Source organism: Trachurus japonicus, chromosome 18 (assembly GCF_045865225.1).
Source record: "Trachurus japonicus isolate A0001 chromosome 18, Traja_1.0".
Classification (NCBI taxonomy): Eukaryota; Metazoa; Chordata; class Actinopteri; order Carangiformes; family Carangidae; genus Trachurus; species Trachurus japonicus.
Window position 1 is genome coordinate 17,273,742 of NC_140924.1, and position 14,787 is coordinate 17,288,528.

The 14,787-nt window shown below is 39.7% G+C and overlaps 2 protein-coding genes across 2 annotated transcripts in view; one reads left to right on the plus strand and one right to left on the minus strand.

Annotated features, from left to right (window-relative positions):
• The first annotated feature begins 6,974 nt into the window (after nt 1-6,974).
• On the plus strand, nt 6,975-8,452 carry LOC146969022 (uncharacterized). The gene is given in 5 exon segments (XM_085759343.1): nt 6,975-7,063; nt 7,500-7,647; nt 7,738-7,942; nt 8,150-8,181; nt 8,183-8,452. Coding segments are annotated over 5 exon segments (744 nt in total).
• A 1,374-nt stretch (nt 8,453-9,826) lies between these two features.
• The window catches only part of LOC146969023 (GTPase IMAP family member 8-like), a gene marked incomplete at its 5' end in the record, with an annotated part of 6,004 nt that continues 1,043 nt past the window's right edge, over nt 9,827-14,787 (minus strand). Inside the window, 3 exons of the mRNA XM_085759344.1 lie at nt 9,827-9,873; nt 12,203-13,044; nt 14,554-14,647. Coding sequence (XP_085615470.1) covers nt 9,827-9,873; nt 12,203-13,044; nt 14,554-14,647 — 983 coding nt within the window. The remainder of the gene's footprint in view (nt 9,874-12,202; nt 13,045-14,553; nt 14,648-14,787) is intronic.

A 14,787-nucleotide genomic window follows, 5' to 3' on the forward strand; every position in this document is an offset into this window, starting at 1 on the left:
GTAAAATCAGCTGTTCTTCATCTGTGACCTGCTATGTTTTAGCTTATCGACATTCCTCTGGAGCTCAGTTTTTATTGTTGAAGCGCGTCCGGCCCTATTAGCCATTAATTGTTCCATCCAGTCGCCCTAACAAGTAGGTTATTTTTAGCTGAGTGTGAATGCATATTGTGGGAAAGTTTTACCCTGCGAACGTCACCAGCAGAGGTCCCCATCACACACAAAATAAAAGTAGCGTGCTGCTTACTTTCATACAGCCAAACGTTCACTTTATAGCCTAGCTACAGCCCTACACCAACGTTAATTAAGCATTATACAACAGTTACTTCCGACCATGAGTGCTGATATACAGTATAACAGCAGTGGGACTTTTTACAGGCATTATCACTCTGCTGTTCAGCTGGACAGTAGGAAGTCAGAGCCACGCTCCCTCCCCATACAACTGCGGTCAAATGAGCCGTCGTTCGTCTTCGCGGAGTCAAGCCAGCCGCACAGTCATTTTAACTGCGCCCGTATCAGAGAACTTATCCGAGTCCACCTGCAAAGCTAGCGCTAGTTTAGAATCAAGCGAGATGACTTCCGGTTTTCAAAATAAGACGAGGATAATACGGAGGCAATCGAGGCGTGTGTGTGTGTATAACCATTGTTTATTGGCTGTTAGGCTACAGTGTAATGAGGTGTTTTCAACACTTTTTTTCACATCATTAAAGCAGAAGTAAGGGGAATGTTTGTGTTAATATAAGTCTTAAATAGTTCTATCTTCCGACAGCAATCACTTCTGGTGGTTACACCTATCAGGGCCTAATGCATTTTAAACAGGAAAAAGGCCTTATACTCAATACTTGGTACAGTTGACTTCAGGACCACGCTGGCTACTTCCTCAGTCATGATCAAACATTTTTACTGTATCATTTTGGAGAAATTAAGCCTCAAATTTGCATCTTTAGCTTCTTTTAAACAGGAAAACTCCACATTTACTGTACTGTAACATCACTATGGCCCATAAGTTCTGACAATGGTTGGTACAGTTGACTTCAGGAGTATCCTGGCTACACCCTCCGTCATTTTCAAACATTTTTAATGTATCATTTTGGAGAAATTAAGCCTAGAAGTTGTCTTTCCTTGGACTTGCACTGGAAAAGCTCTGTCATTTTAGAGAAATTAAGCCTCTAAATGAGAATAAATACCGAGCATAAGGCCTCTTTCTATGTAAAAATGGAACTGTATAGCTGAATTTCTCTAAAATGATGCAGGAAAAATGCTTAATAGTGGATCAGTGGGTTGTAAGGATGGTCCTGGAAACAACTTTATCAACTTTTGTCAAAAATTATGTATCATAGGGATTTTACATTTGCGTGAATATTGAGCAAAATTAATGGATTCATTTCTCAAAAATTATACAGTCCAAATACTTGACACTGCATGGGTGAGTAGTCAGGATATTCCCGAGGTCAACACTAACCATTGTCAGAACTTTAGGCCAAAGTGATATTACTGTACAGTAAAGATGGAACATTAGGCTTTGCAAAACTTTTTTTTTTTTTTTTTTACAAATTTGAGGAATTAATTTCTCTAAAATGATACAGTAAAATGTTTGATATTGAGTGAGGGAGTAGTCAGGATGGTCCTGAAGTCAACTGTACCAACCATTGTCCGAATTTATGCACCAAAGTGATGTTATAGTACAGTAAATAAAGAGTATAAGGCCTTTTTGTCATGTTTTTAAAAAGCTAAGAATGCAACTTTGAGGTTTAATTTCCCCAAAATGATACAGTAAAAATGTTTGATAATGACTGAGGGAGTAGTCAGGGTGGTCCTGAAGTCAACTGTACCAACCATTGTCCGAATTTATGCACCAAAGTGATGTTACTGTACAGTCAATATGGAGTATTAGACCTTTTTGTCTTGTTTAAAAAAAGCTAAGAATGCAACTTTGAGGTTTAATTTCCCCAAAATGATACAGTAAAAATGTTTGATAATGACTGAGAAAGTAGCCAGGATGATCCTGAAGTCAACTTTACCAAGTATTGACAGAACTTATGGACCAAAGTGATGTTATTGTACAGTAAAATGGAGTATAAAGCCTTTTTTCCTGTTTAAAAGAAGCTAAAGATGCAACTTTGAGGCTTAATTTCTCCAAAATGATACAGTAAAAATGTTTGGTATTGAGTGAGGGAGTAGCCAGGGTGGTTCTGAAGTCAACTGTACCAACCATTGCCTGAACTTATGGACCAAAGTGATGTTATAGTACAGTAAATAAAGAGTATAAGGCCTTTTTGTCATGTTTTTAAAAAGCTAAGAATGCAACTTTGAGGTTTAATTTCCCCAAAATGATACAGTAAAAATGTTTGGTAATGACTGAGGGAGTAGTCAGGGTGGTCCTGAAGTCATCTGTACCAACCATTTCCTGAACTTATGGACCAAAGTGATGTTATAGTACAGTAAATAAAGAGTATTTGGCAATTTTTCCTGTTCAAAAAAAATAAAATCAAAAGATGCAACTTTGAGGCTTAATTTCTCCAAAATCATACAGTAAAAATGTTTGGTAATGACTGAGGGAGTAGTCAGGGTGGACCTGAAGTCAACTGTACCAAGTATTGACCGAACCTATGGACCAAAGTGATGTTATTGTACAGTAAATATGGAGTATTAGACCTTTTTGTCATGTTTAAAAAAGCAAAAAATGCAACTTTGAGACTTAATTTCTCCAAAATGATGCAGTAAAAATGTTTTATCATGACAGAGGAAGTAGCCAGGGTGGACCTGAAGTCAACTGTACCAAGTATTGACCGAACCTATGGACCAAAGTGATGTTATTGTACAGTAAATATGGAGTATTAGACCTTTTTGTCATGTTTAAAAAAGCAAAAAATGCAACTTTGAGACTTAATTTCTCCAAAATGATGCAGTAAAAATGTTTGATCATGACTGAGGAAGTAGTCAGGGTGGACCTGAAGTCAACTGTACCAAGTATTGACCGAACTTATGGACCAAAGTGATGTTATAGTACAGTAAAAATGGAGTATAAGGCCTTTTTCCTGTTTAAAATTCATTAGGCCCTGTTAGGTGTAACCTCACACACACACACACACACACACACACACACACACACACACACACACACACACACACACACACACACACACACACACGCCTGTAAAAAGTCCCACTGCTGTTATACTGTATATCAGCACTCATGGTCGGAAGTAACTGTTGTATAATGCTTAATTAACGTTGGTGTAGGGCTGTAGCTAGGCTATAAAGTGAACGTTTGGCTGTATGAAAGTAAGCAGCACGCTACTTTTATTTTGTGTGTGATGGGGACCTCTGCTGGTGACGTTCGCAGGGTAAAACTTTCCCACAATATGCATTCACACTCAGCTAAAAATAACCTACTTGTTAGGGCGACTGGATGGAACAATTAATGGCTAATAGGGCCGGACGCGCTTCAACAATAAAAACTGAGCTCCAGAGGAATGTCGATAAGCTAAAACATAGCAGGTCACAGATGAAGAACAGCTGATTTTACTACGCTTGGTGACGTATCATCCCACCTGACCCCCCCCCCCCCCCACACACACACACACACACACACACACACACACAAAACACTAGTACATGGCATCTACAATTATACTTTAGTTCACTGAAATAAATGTAGGCTATATGTGTCGAGCATAAACTGTAAAAATGAGTGTATAAAGAGAACGGTAGTCTGGATGAAAATAAGCATGCTTTTATTTTGAAGTTATTACGTTTCACTTCCGCTTCCGTTCTGCCCGCCGTTATATTGATAAACATGAAACGAAAAACGAATAAATGAATTTACAAAAACCAAATTCGGGCCGTTATTTGACTGTGGTTTTCTCGTTTTTCGTTTTTGATTCAGAAAACCAAAAACGGAAAAACGACTCTGTTTTTTCATTTATTGGTTTTTGTTTGAAAAGGAAAAAAGGAAAAAACCACGGTATTTCCGTTTTCCCGTTTTTTTTATTAAAACGGAATATCAAACTGACAAAAGGTACACGGACCCTACAGCAGCAACGGGAGGAGGCTCTTCACAGCCTCAGCTGTAGAGGAGCGTGGTTGTATCAACACATGAAGTTATATAGGCAGGTTATATTGTTACAGAAGCACCAGCCGTCTGTCACAGCTCCATCCAAACCGGTGCCGACTGCGCTGCTGCGCAGGGTCAAGTGTGCGCCCACCGAGCATATACGGTCCGTGTACTTCGCGGCCATTCGATTTTTCCTTTAAACAGAACTGTCAAAAAACGAAAGTAAGCTGGTAATTTGGTTTTCCGTTTCAAACAAAAAACAAAAAAACAAAAATTCAGGCTGGTTTTTTCGTTTTTTGGTTTTTGCTTTTAAAACCAAAAAACGAGGAGACCAAAATCAAATAACGGCCAATTTTTAATTTTGATTGTTACAAAATCTCTCTTTTCGTTTTTGATAATAATATTAACGCTGATGACAGACCGGAAGTGTCTGGACTTCAAAATAAAAGCCCAGTGCATTGACTTATAGCCAAGAAAGAAAAAAAAACTTGTTTCCCCCTTGTAAATGTTGTGTTTTGAGCAGGTTTTGAGCATACATACATACATGCATACATTTTCGCAGCTGTTTGCCGCTGATACGTGTGTGTGTTTGTTTATAAATATATATATATATATTACGATCTGCTGCAGTAAGGCCACCGCTGGGGGCTGGGTGCATGATAGACCAACTCCTACTCCCGACTCATTTCGACCCTGAGATCTCCAACCCCGGGCGTATTTGGCAGGTGGCAGCGGATCCAGTCCCAGACCTCGGTTACAGTCAGGGAACTAGTGGAATCACCTCCGCTGTGCGTAATAGTCGCGCGTAATGACAGCTCCTCGCCGGATGAATCTACACAGTTTCCCCACTATGTCGGCCCATTTTAAACTCATTCGGGCGCCAGCATACAATTTATATTATCATTGTTAAGATTACATCAGTGACAAATTTCTTTCCAGTGTGATGTTTACTGAACATTATGTGTAAATCCTCTCTCCACACCCCGGGGATCCAATAACAACTTTTATTCTCAATCCATGCTGTGCATTTACAAAGAATTACCAGCAGGTGTCGCACTGCGAGCATAGCCTCAACGTCATCTACGGTGTTTGATTTGATAGGATCTGTAATGTAACGTTCCTTGATTTACCCCCCCCCCCCCCCCCCACAAAAAAAAAAAAAAAAAAAAAATATATATATATATATATATATATATATATATATATATATATATACACAATAAAATGTCATATCCCAATTACATCTCATGAGAAAAGTTTCATAATTTTCATAATTTCTATCCATACTTTGTGCTGAACAGTTTATATGTGGAAGTCTGTTAAATTGTTATAACTACTACTGAAAACACAATTTAATTTATTTAACTCAAGTGTCAGAATAACAGTCTACAGATCAGTGTGCGCTGCAATCTACAGATATGATTTTAAAATAAAAAATAAAAAATAGACGGCAGGTAGAGTGACGTTACACCGGAGTGTGCGTGCGTGCGTGCGTGCGTCCAGCGGATGTTGTTTGTTTCCGTTTGTTTCCCGCACGGCTGTCGGCTAGGGGCAGGCCTACCTCTAAATTACACCAATCAGATTGCGTCACTGATTCTGTCGACCAATCATGCCTAAGCTGCCAAAGATAGTTAGGCGCCAATATTGTCAACATAGTTATCGCCAACGCCATTCGCACCGTCATTAAATCATTAAATGAAGATATGTCCTTGGACAAGTATGCAGATTTTATCGCTGAAAGAAGAAGAAATGGGATGTTCTGTGGGCACATCGCTGCTGCCTTAACTACACAATTTGGGACGACACGGGGGTTTTCAGAGAGGAATGTGCGGAGGTGGTGCGCAGAGCATGGGCTTGTGAAGGACTTCTGTCCCGATGACCAACTTGCTGTTGAAGTGGCTCAAGGTATCATTGAGGTAATATAAACTTGCCTATATTGCTTCAATGTGAAGTTGTTTTGCAGTGCTTTACGTTAATGTGATTTTTTGTAGGTATAGCAGATAGATCACAGATAAAGAAACACATCCAGATAGTCTACATTAATCTAATACTCCCACATAATAATGTTGATGTATTCAAAATAAATTGTCCCAATTTGGTCTTTAAGTAGCAATTTCAGCACCAGAGCAGGTTCTTGGTGGAAAATGTTGGCCTAAAATGGTCCAATTACTTTGGGTTTGGTATATCCATGTTAAGAATGATTGCATTAAAATGTATTTTGATGCATAAACACATTCTAAATACATTTTGATTAAAACAAATAGCAATATTGTTGTTTTTTTTAAAGAACTTATACACTCAACATTTACTTGTCACAAGCATTTTTGTGGTCTTCATGCAAAGTGCCTCCGGTTTGAAGGCTGTCCCTGCTGTCCTCTATGATTGGACATTTGAGATGTCATGTGATTTTGATCATGCAATGTCACAGCTTGTGTTAGCCCACATTTACATTAACTTTCTTTTGCTATAAGACCTATAAGAGCTATACCCACTTGAGTTTAAGTGTCCCACATTAGACAGTCTCCCACATTTGGCAAATTCACCCGTATTGAACATACTGTACATACCCCCCTCTCCTTTAGACTGGAAAATCGTTTGGTCGAAAAATGATGACTGGACATCTGTCCACAAAAGGAGTGAAAGCTTCTGAGGGCAGAGTGGGAAAAATGTTGAAAAATCTTCATCACCCCTACCACACTGAAAGACAGCAGGTAAGGCCAATTAGCCTAGTACTGTTTTTTTCTGCATTTCAATCAAAAGGTAGACTCTGCCATTTAAGGATAAAAAATAATAATAATTTGTTTTTATATTTTAGGGTGCCAGAAATCTGAACCCCATACCCTACAATGCTGAATACATGGGTCACAAGCTGCACGTAGATCAAAATGAAAAGCTCGTGATGTTTGGGGTGACCCATGTAATGGCTATCGATGGTTTCAGCAAGAAGGTTGTCAGTCACTCCACCATGCCGATAAAGAACAACATCGTCATTTATGACGAAGTGTACAGGTAAAATAACTTCACAAGCACTTTATTTGTCAGAATGTCTTCTGAAAATGTTCTTGCCTCTAAGGCACTTGTTTCTTGTGCAAAAAAACAACATAATACAACAGACAAACATCAGAAAAAGTGTCACATCAGACGATGAACAAAATATAACATCAGGCAATCAACAAGATATAACATCGGACAACCATCCAACATTTATTTGTTAATAAAACCCAGAAATTTCCTGTTTTCTTTTCTCTCATTCACCCCCCTCCCCCCGCAAGAAATATCCTGTAGATGGTGGATTATTAAGATAAAGACTTTAAACTGTATGATATTTTTAGAGTGTTGAATAAATAGAAAAAGAAAACCATGATCCTAAAACCGTGATATGAACTAAACCGCGGATATTGTGAACTGTTACGCCCCTAATGTTTGTCTGTCTGTTTATCCTCAGACCTGCTGTGCTTTCCTATGGCCTATGGGACCAGGTCAGAGTTGACTGTGGGAGAGAATTTTATTTGATGTTATTCATCCAGGGAAGGCTGGCAGAGCACAGACACAATCTTCAAAGGCAGCCGTACCTTCAGACACCTTCTACAAGGGTAAGAGTGTCAAGCAATCCTGGCGTCATGGAATTTTTGCATACTTCTAATGAGAGCATGCAGACTGACCTATCCTTAAAACCTACACAGAACCATGTGATAGAGAGAATGTGGGTTGAGGTGAATGCACGAGTCAACTACCCATTGAAGACAGCTTTGGTACAGCTGGTGGACCAGGAAGAAGTGGACATGGAGGACAGCCTATCAAAGTATTGTGTATCAAACCTGACCTGCCAGATGGCTAGGATTGGCCTCACAAATGTCGTGGCAGCATGGAATGCACACAGGATCCCCGGTATGATTCTGCTAGAGATGTAAAGATAAAGCCTACGGATTCTCAAAAGCAGATGGGCATCAATACATTTAAGCAAGAATAAAATGACAAATGAAATGAAGTTCATATTCAATATTGACAACTCCAAGATGCTGATGGATAGCTAAAACAATAATTTTGCCTGTCAGTTTCAACTTAAATCTCACTACTCAATGTCCTATCTTGCAGGAAAGGGAATCCCAAATGAGCGGTCCTAAGGAAGGGTGTCCTGCCAAAATTCCTGTGGATCTCCTGCCTGTTGGTGGTGTTGCAGCTGACCTGTATCAGCAGGAGATGGGATCCACCTTGAAAAGGGAATCCATTTTTGGACGTGATCCTTTCCCCTCTGAAGCTGCCCAACAGTGGGCTGAAACAGAGTTTAGTTCCCACTTTGACTTGATGACACTACACCAAAATGTAGTTCACAACAACTATGGCCCTTTCAAAGATGCAATTCGGTCTCTTATTGACATCACCAGAAGATGTGTGTGACCTGTAAATCCATGGTGTAGAAGCAGTAGCATTAGCCACATGTTTTTCAAGTACAGTACAACTTTGTAATTTTTTCAAATACAATAAAAGCACTTTCTGTACAACCTTACTAGAAATTCATTTTTGAACATGTAAATGAGTTGTGTTCCAAGACAGAAAGAATGTACAATCATAATCTGTTTTATAAACTTACATGGACGACAGCTTATCCAAGTATTGTGCATCAAATCTGACCTCCAGACCTCAAAATGTTTTGTGGACTAAACCCAACCTGCATAGTGGCGAATGGCAAGTATGTTTTTGGCAAACCTATCCTTTAACATGGGAGTCAACCATCAATTAATCTGTTTTAACTACTTCATTGAACTGATTTTGAAGAGAAAATGCCGTTACCAGCTACTGCTCCATTTCAAAACCTGTTACAAACACAGTGGTGGACAGTAACGGAGTACGTTAAATGTAAATGTCATTTACTTGAGTAGGCTACTGTACTTAAGTACATATCCAGAGGATTTGTACTTTACTTGAGTATTAGATTTCTTTGCTACTCATTACTCTTACTTGAATACATTTCCAAGACAAATATTTTTACTTTTACTCGAGTTCATTTCTAGAAAGGCTGAAAAGTACTGGTTACTTTCAGGTCTGCTCTTTTTTTTCTAAAATCCTATTGGACACAAGCTGTGTTTGTCAAAGAAGGAAACCCTAACCCCTAAAAGCAGCACATCAGTGCAGGTGGTTTCAAAGAGTTAATTCTCACTAACAAGAGTTAAAAGCTCCTTACATTCATTTAGAAATTATAGTAATTAATTGATGTGAAAAATAAGAAATGTACTCTTACTTAAAGTAAATTTAAAAGCATGTAGTTTTGGATACTTAAGTACCTTTAAAAGCAAGTACTTTTTTACTCTTACTCGAGTAACATGTCGACTGAGCTACTTTTACTTGTAACGGAGTACATTTTGACCAGTAGTATTTGTACTCTTACTCAAGTACTGGGGTCGAGTACTCTGTCCATCTCTGATAAAACATCAAAGATTGAACAGGTAAAACGACGACCCCCAAGGCTATGCTCGCAGTGCGACACCTGCTGGTAATTCTTTGTAAATGCACAGCATGGGTTTTACAAGGGGAAAACACAAAAGTTGTTATTGGATCCCCGGGGTGTGGAGAGAGGATTTACACATAATGTTCAGTAAACATCACACTGGAAAGAAATTTGTCACTGATGTAATCTTAACAATGATAATATAAATTGTATGCTGGCGCCCGAATGAGTTTAAAATGGGCCGACATAGTGGGAAAACTGTGTAGATTCATCCGGCGAGGAGCTGTCATTACGCGCGACTATTACGCACAGCGGAGGTGATTCCACTAGTTCCCTGACTGTAACCGAGGTCTGGGACTGGATCCGCTGCCACCTGCCAAATACGCCCGGGGTTGGAGATCTCAGGGTCGAAATGAGTCGGGAGTAGGAGTTGGTCTATCATGCACCCAGCCCCCAGCGGTGGCCTTACTGCAGCAGATCGTAATATATATATATATATATTTATAAACAAACACACACACGTATCAGCGGCAAACAGCTGCGAAAATGTATGCATGTATGTATGTATGCTCAAAACTCAAAACACAACATTTACAAGGGGGAAACAAGTTTTTTTTTCTTTCTTGGCTATAAGTCAATGCACTGGGCTTTTATTTTGAAGTCCAGACACTTCCGGTCTGTCATCAGCGTTAATATTATTATCAAAAACGAAAAGAGAGATTTTGTAACAATCAAAATTAAAAATTGGCCGTTATTTGATTTTGGTCTCCTCGTTTTTTGGTTTTAAAAGCAAAAACCAAAAAACGAAAAAACCAGCCTGAATTTTTGTTTTTTTGTTTTTTGTTTGAAACGGAAAACCAAATTACCAGCTTACTTTCGTTTTTTGACAGTTCTGTTTAAAGGAAAAATCGAATGGCCGCGAAGTACACGGACCATATACTGTAGCAACATAAAAAAGTTTTTTCTGGTTTTATATCAGATTATTATCATCATTAGATGGAGCCTTGATGTGTTTGTGCGTGTCCGATCCCTAAAACGTCTCTCTCTCCAAATATTTCTAATTGTTCGTGTTTAAATGACGTGTTTCAAAGGCGTCAGCGTATTTTGAACATGAGAGAGAGTAATACGGATTCAAATTGTAATTTTCAACAGTGACAAGCAGTAGCTATTTATTTGCATTCCTACATTTACACAAGCGCTACACACAGTCCGGAGCAGGTGTCGATTTTGTGAGTAGCTACAAAAAAAATCAGCACTACTAAAAGATTGATGAATACGGAAATCGCACGTAAATTTGCGCTGCTCAGGGTTTACACACAAATCCGTGCTGCTCACGTTTCATGAATGAGACCCAATGGGACTTCCCGATGAACTTTCAATGTAAGGTGGGGTTTGTTATATAAAGACTGGAGTGTAAACTGTTAATGATCATAGTTTCAGTTTCAATTTGACTCAGAGCATCTGTATTCAAAATAAACAAAATAATATATCTGATGGCCCCCATGCTCATATTATTTGACCTAAATATAATAGCATGTACAAGCAATTTCATCCTTTATTATTTGCATAAAAAACAATCATGGAACAATATTTCATTTTATTCAACTTGTATTTATTTAGGTGAATTAAAAATGTATTTAGAATCTTATTCAGTACAGAGAATACAGAAACTCACCCTCTTAATTCAGCACTTACAAAATCATTACAATTACTACAATAAAAGGAAATATTTTGCTGATTTGATCAATGACTGACCTTTATTAGTCAGCCCTTCCTTGTCATTTTAAATGTGTACTGCTGGATCACTGAGGACATGTTCAGACACTGTATGTGATGATGAACTCAAACACTTCATGAAGTAGTAAATTAAGATCTGAGTAAACAAACAAACAAAATCAGGGATACCCAATAGTTTGTATAATATCTCAGTCTTAAAGGATTTAAAATGTTTTATTTTGTATTAGGTTTTTTTGGTCAAAATTTAGGCACACGTTGCATTTGATCATTTCCTATGCAACAACATGTAAAAGGAACTTCTGCTGAGACTTCAAATCAGCATCATCAGCTGTAGATTCACTGAATGCAACAGGCTTCTGCTGCTGCTTCTGCCGCTGCCAGCACTGTTGCCGCCGCGTCTCCTCCTTCACTTAACCCCTCGGCTGCTGCCGCCATCTCCCCTACTCCCTCGGCTGCTGCCGCCATCTCCCCCGCTCCCTCTGCTGCAGCCGCCATCTCCCCCGCTCCCTCTGCTGCTGCCGCCATCTCCCCCGCTCCCTCTGCTGCTGCTGCCATCTCCCCTACTCCCTCTGCTGCTGCCGCCATCTCCCCCGCTCCCTCGGCTGCAGCCGCTCCTTCAGCTGATGCTTTTGCTATTCCCTCTCCTGCTCCTGCTGCTCCTGCTGCTCCTGCTGCTCCTGCTGCTCCGTCCACTGTATCTTCTGTTGCCGCTCCCGACGCTGGCCCCGTTGTTTCACCGTTTTGTTGTTTTCCTGGAGTTTCCTCAGCGGGAGCATCCTTTCCTCCAAGTAGTTTGGCTAACGTGAGGAAACCAGCTGCAGATTTGGCCACTTCTCCTCCCTTAATCAGTGCTGATAGTACTTTTTTACCCGGTGTCTCTGCTGCTTGTTCTGCTGCTGCCCCTGCAGGTGGTTTTTCTTCTCCTGCACTCTCTTTTGTCACTGCTTGTGTAATTGTGTTTGCACCTTTTGCAGCGCTGATTAAAAGTGCAGTTTCTGATCCGAGCAAAGCCAACATTAGCACTTCACCTGCGACGTTAGCAAGCTTGGCAACATTCTTCTTATAGACAGAAGATTTGGTTTTCTCTCTGGTTTCTTTCTGACATGCGTTTCCCTCCTGTCTGGTTGCTTCCTCCTCTTCCTTCATTTCTGTCTCCACTGCTTGTAGGAACTTATTTGTGTAGTGACCACCTTTGTTGTCTGCTACGATCTTGTCGATGGTGTTGAGCAGCTCCTCCACCTGCAGCTGGTTGCTCCTGTATCCGCTCTGTGGTTCACTTTTCCAGTATTTGTTATCGACGACATGGCAACGACCACCGCACTTTTTAACAAGATCAATCAAACCTTCACTCTGACTGACAAACTCCTGAATCTTCATTCCTTCTGGAAGCTGGTCGCCATGAGTGAAGACAACTACAGTGTATCGTAAAGCCTCCTCTGAGAAGAACTGGCACATTTTCGAGATGACCTCCTTCTCCTGATCAGCGACGCCCTCCACTTTAAGCACAAGGACAAAAGCATGAGGCCCAGGGGAACTCTCTACGATACACTGGAGTGTTTCAGACTGCATGTCCTCCTCTGACGTGCTTGTGCCCCAGAATCCTGGCATGTCGATCAAAGTGATGTTTCGCCCCTTGACAAGTTTTGACTCTGCTTGGCATTTACTTCTTTGTGAGACAAGAAGCTGGTTTATTTTGAACACAGTCTCTCCCAATATGGTGTTGCCAAGGCTGCTCTTCCCAACTCCAGTTTTCCCCAGGAGGATGATCCTCCTTGTTGGTGGTTCTAAAAAAGAATAATAATAATGACTCAGATTTATTTATTTATTCCTTTCCTTATGCTTGGTGAGTATTCGGCTTAGTCACTTTTCCTGTCACAGCAAGGATGAGACACACTTTATAATCTCAACCTCAATCAAGAATGTTTGTGGACTTCGGCCAAAGGCAACTATAGATAGCACGTTGCAATAAAGATGTGATTATTTAACCCTCTGATTAATTTTAACAGGGTGGACCTGTCTGTAATAAAGTTCAACAACACCACAGAGTACATTTTAAAATATGATCATTGAGGTCTGAAGACTACTGATGTTCATGTCAAATTTAAAACTTGTAGTTGTACTTGTAGTGTTTGTAGAGTACCTAATAAACTGCCAACTGAGCATATACATAGATTTCATTATGTATTACATAAACCCTAAAACAATATGGCTAGATAAACTCCAATGAGTTAGAGGAGCTATAGTGAATCAACCCAATAGGAGCATCAATAAAAAGAAAAACCACTTTAAAATGCAAAATATTGCACTGATGCAGTAATCAGTGTTCAACTGTTCAGGCCTTGAGATAAAAACTGAAATAATATTGTTCACTGATCATGAATTTTGCTCATTGTGAATACAGAAAAAGCAAAACACAAACACTTCTCAGGCAGGTGCGTCGGAGGGCAACAATCAAGTCAAAATTAGAAAAAGAAGAGTTCCCGCACACATGGCCAACTTGCAGAATTTATTATGCAACGTTTTGGTCCTACTAGACCGTTTTCAAGCAAATGTTTGCGCCACCACAGGAAGCCATCCTCTTATTGTGAATAGAAAATAATTCAAAGGAGCATTGAAATTATAGTAAATAGTAACATAATAAACGGAATAGTAAATTAATCTGAACTCACCAGCCATGTTGTTAAAAAAAGACAGTTGAGTAGTACCCTTCTCCAATAAAGGATCTGTGTCTTATTTTATTTGCTCTGTTCTAGTTCAGCTCTGTTTGAATCATTAGAAATATACTAACACATAAGACGACCAATGTGTCTTCATCTACAGCCCGAATGACCAAGTTACACAAGACTCGTCTATATATCTGCTACAGTATCGTCTGGTCAATGATCACTGATGCAATAAAAATAAGAACATTGAACAGGATTATTAAAAACCCAGATAAGAAGCACAATCTATGCCAACCACAATTCACATCGCATCAGCTGATCTTTCCCTGTGCCGAGTTCATGAACTATGATCAACAGCAATACTATAAAGAGGAGAAAGAAAATCAAACGTCAAATATCAAACATAATATTGTTTAATCCTAGAACTAAACAAAACAGGTGAAAACACCTGTAACCAATGAGATCGCTTGAACATCAGAGTTTGCTCTTTAGTTTACATAACAATGGAGGCCCATGTTGGAGAAAGAATCAGAGGGAAAGGTGTTTGTGTAAGAGGAGGACAAGGAAGAGGAGGAGGACAAAGAGGGCAAGGAGTGGAAAGAGGAAGAAATACAAGAAATGTCACAAATGAGGTCCAGACAACTTCAACTGACCATGTTTCCACCAGGGCTGAGTCGGCAGGAGGCTGGTCAGAAGGTCCAACCTCATTTGAGCTGCTACACTCTCTGGCTGGATGCACGCAGAAGACTGGCCAGACAGTAATTGTGACACACAGTTTCATCCTGTATCTGAAGACAGAAGGCGTGAATGATTTAAATGTCTCATATGACTGCTAAATTTTAGTACACTTTTCATTGTCTTTTTATTAACTTTTATTAACTTGTGTC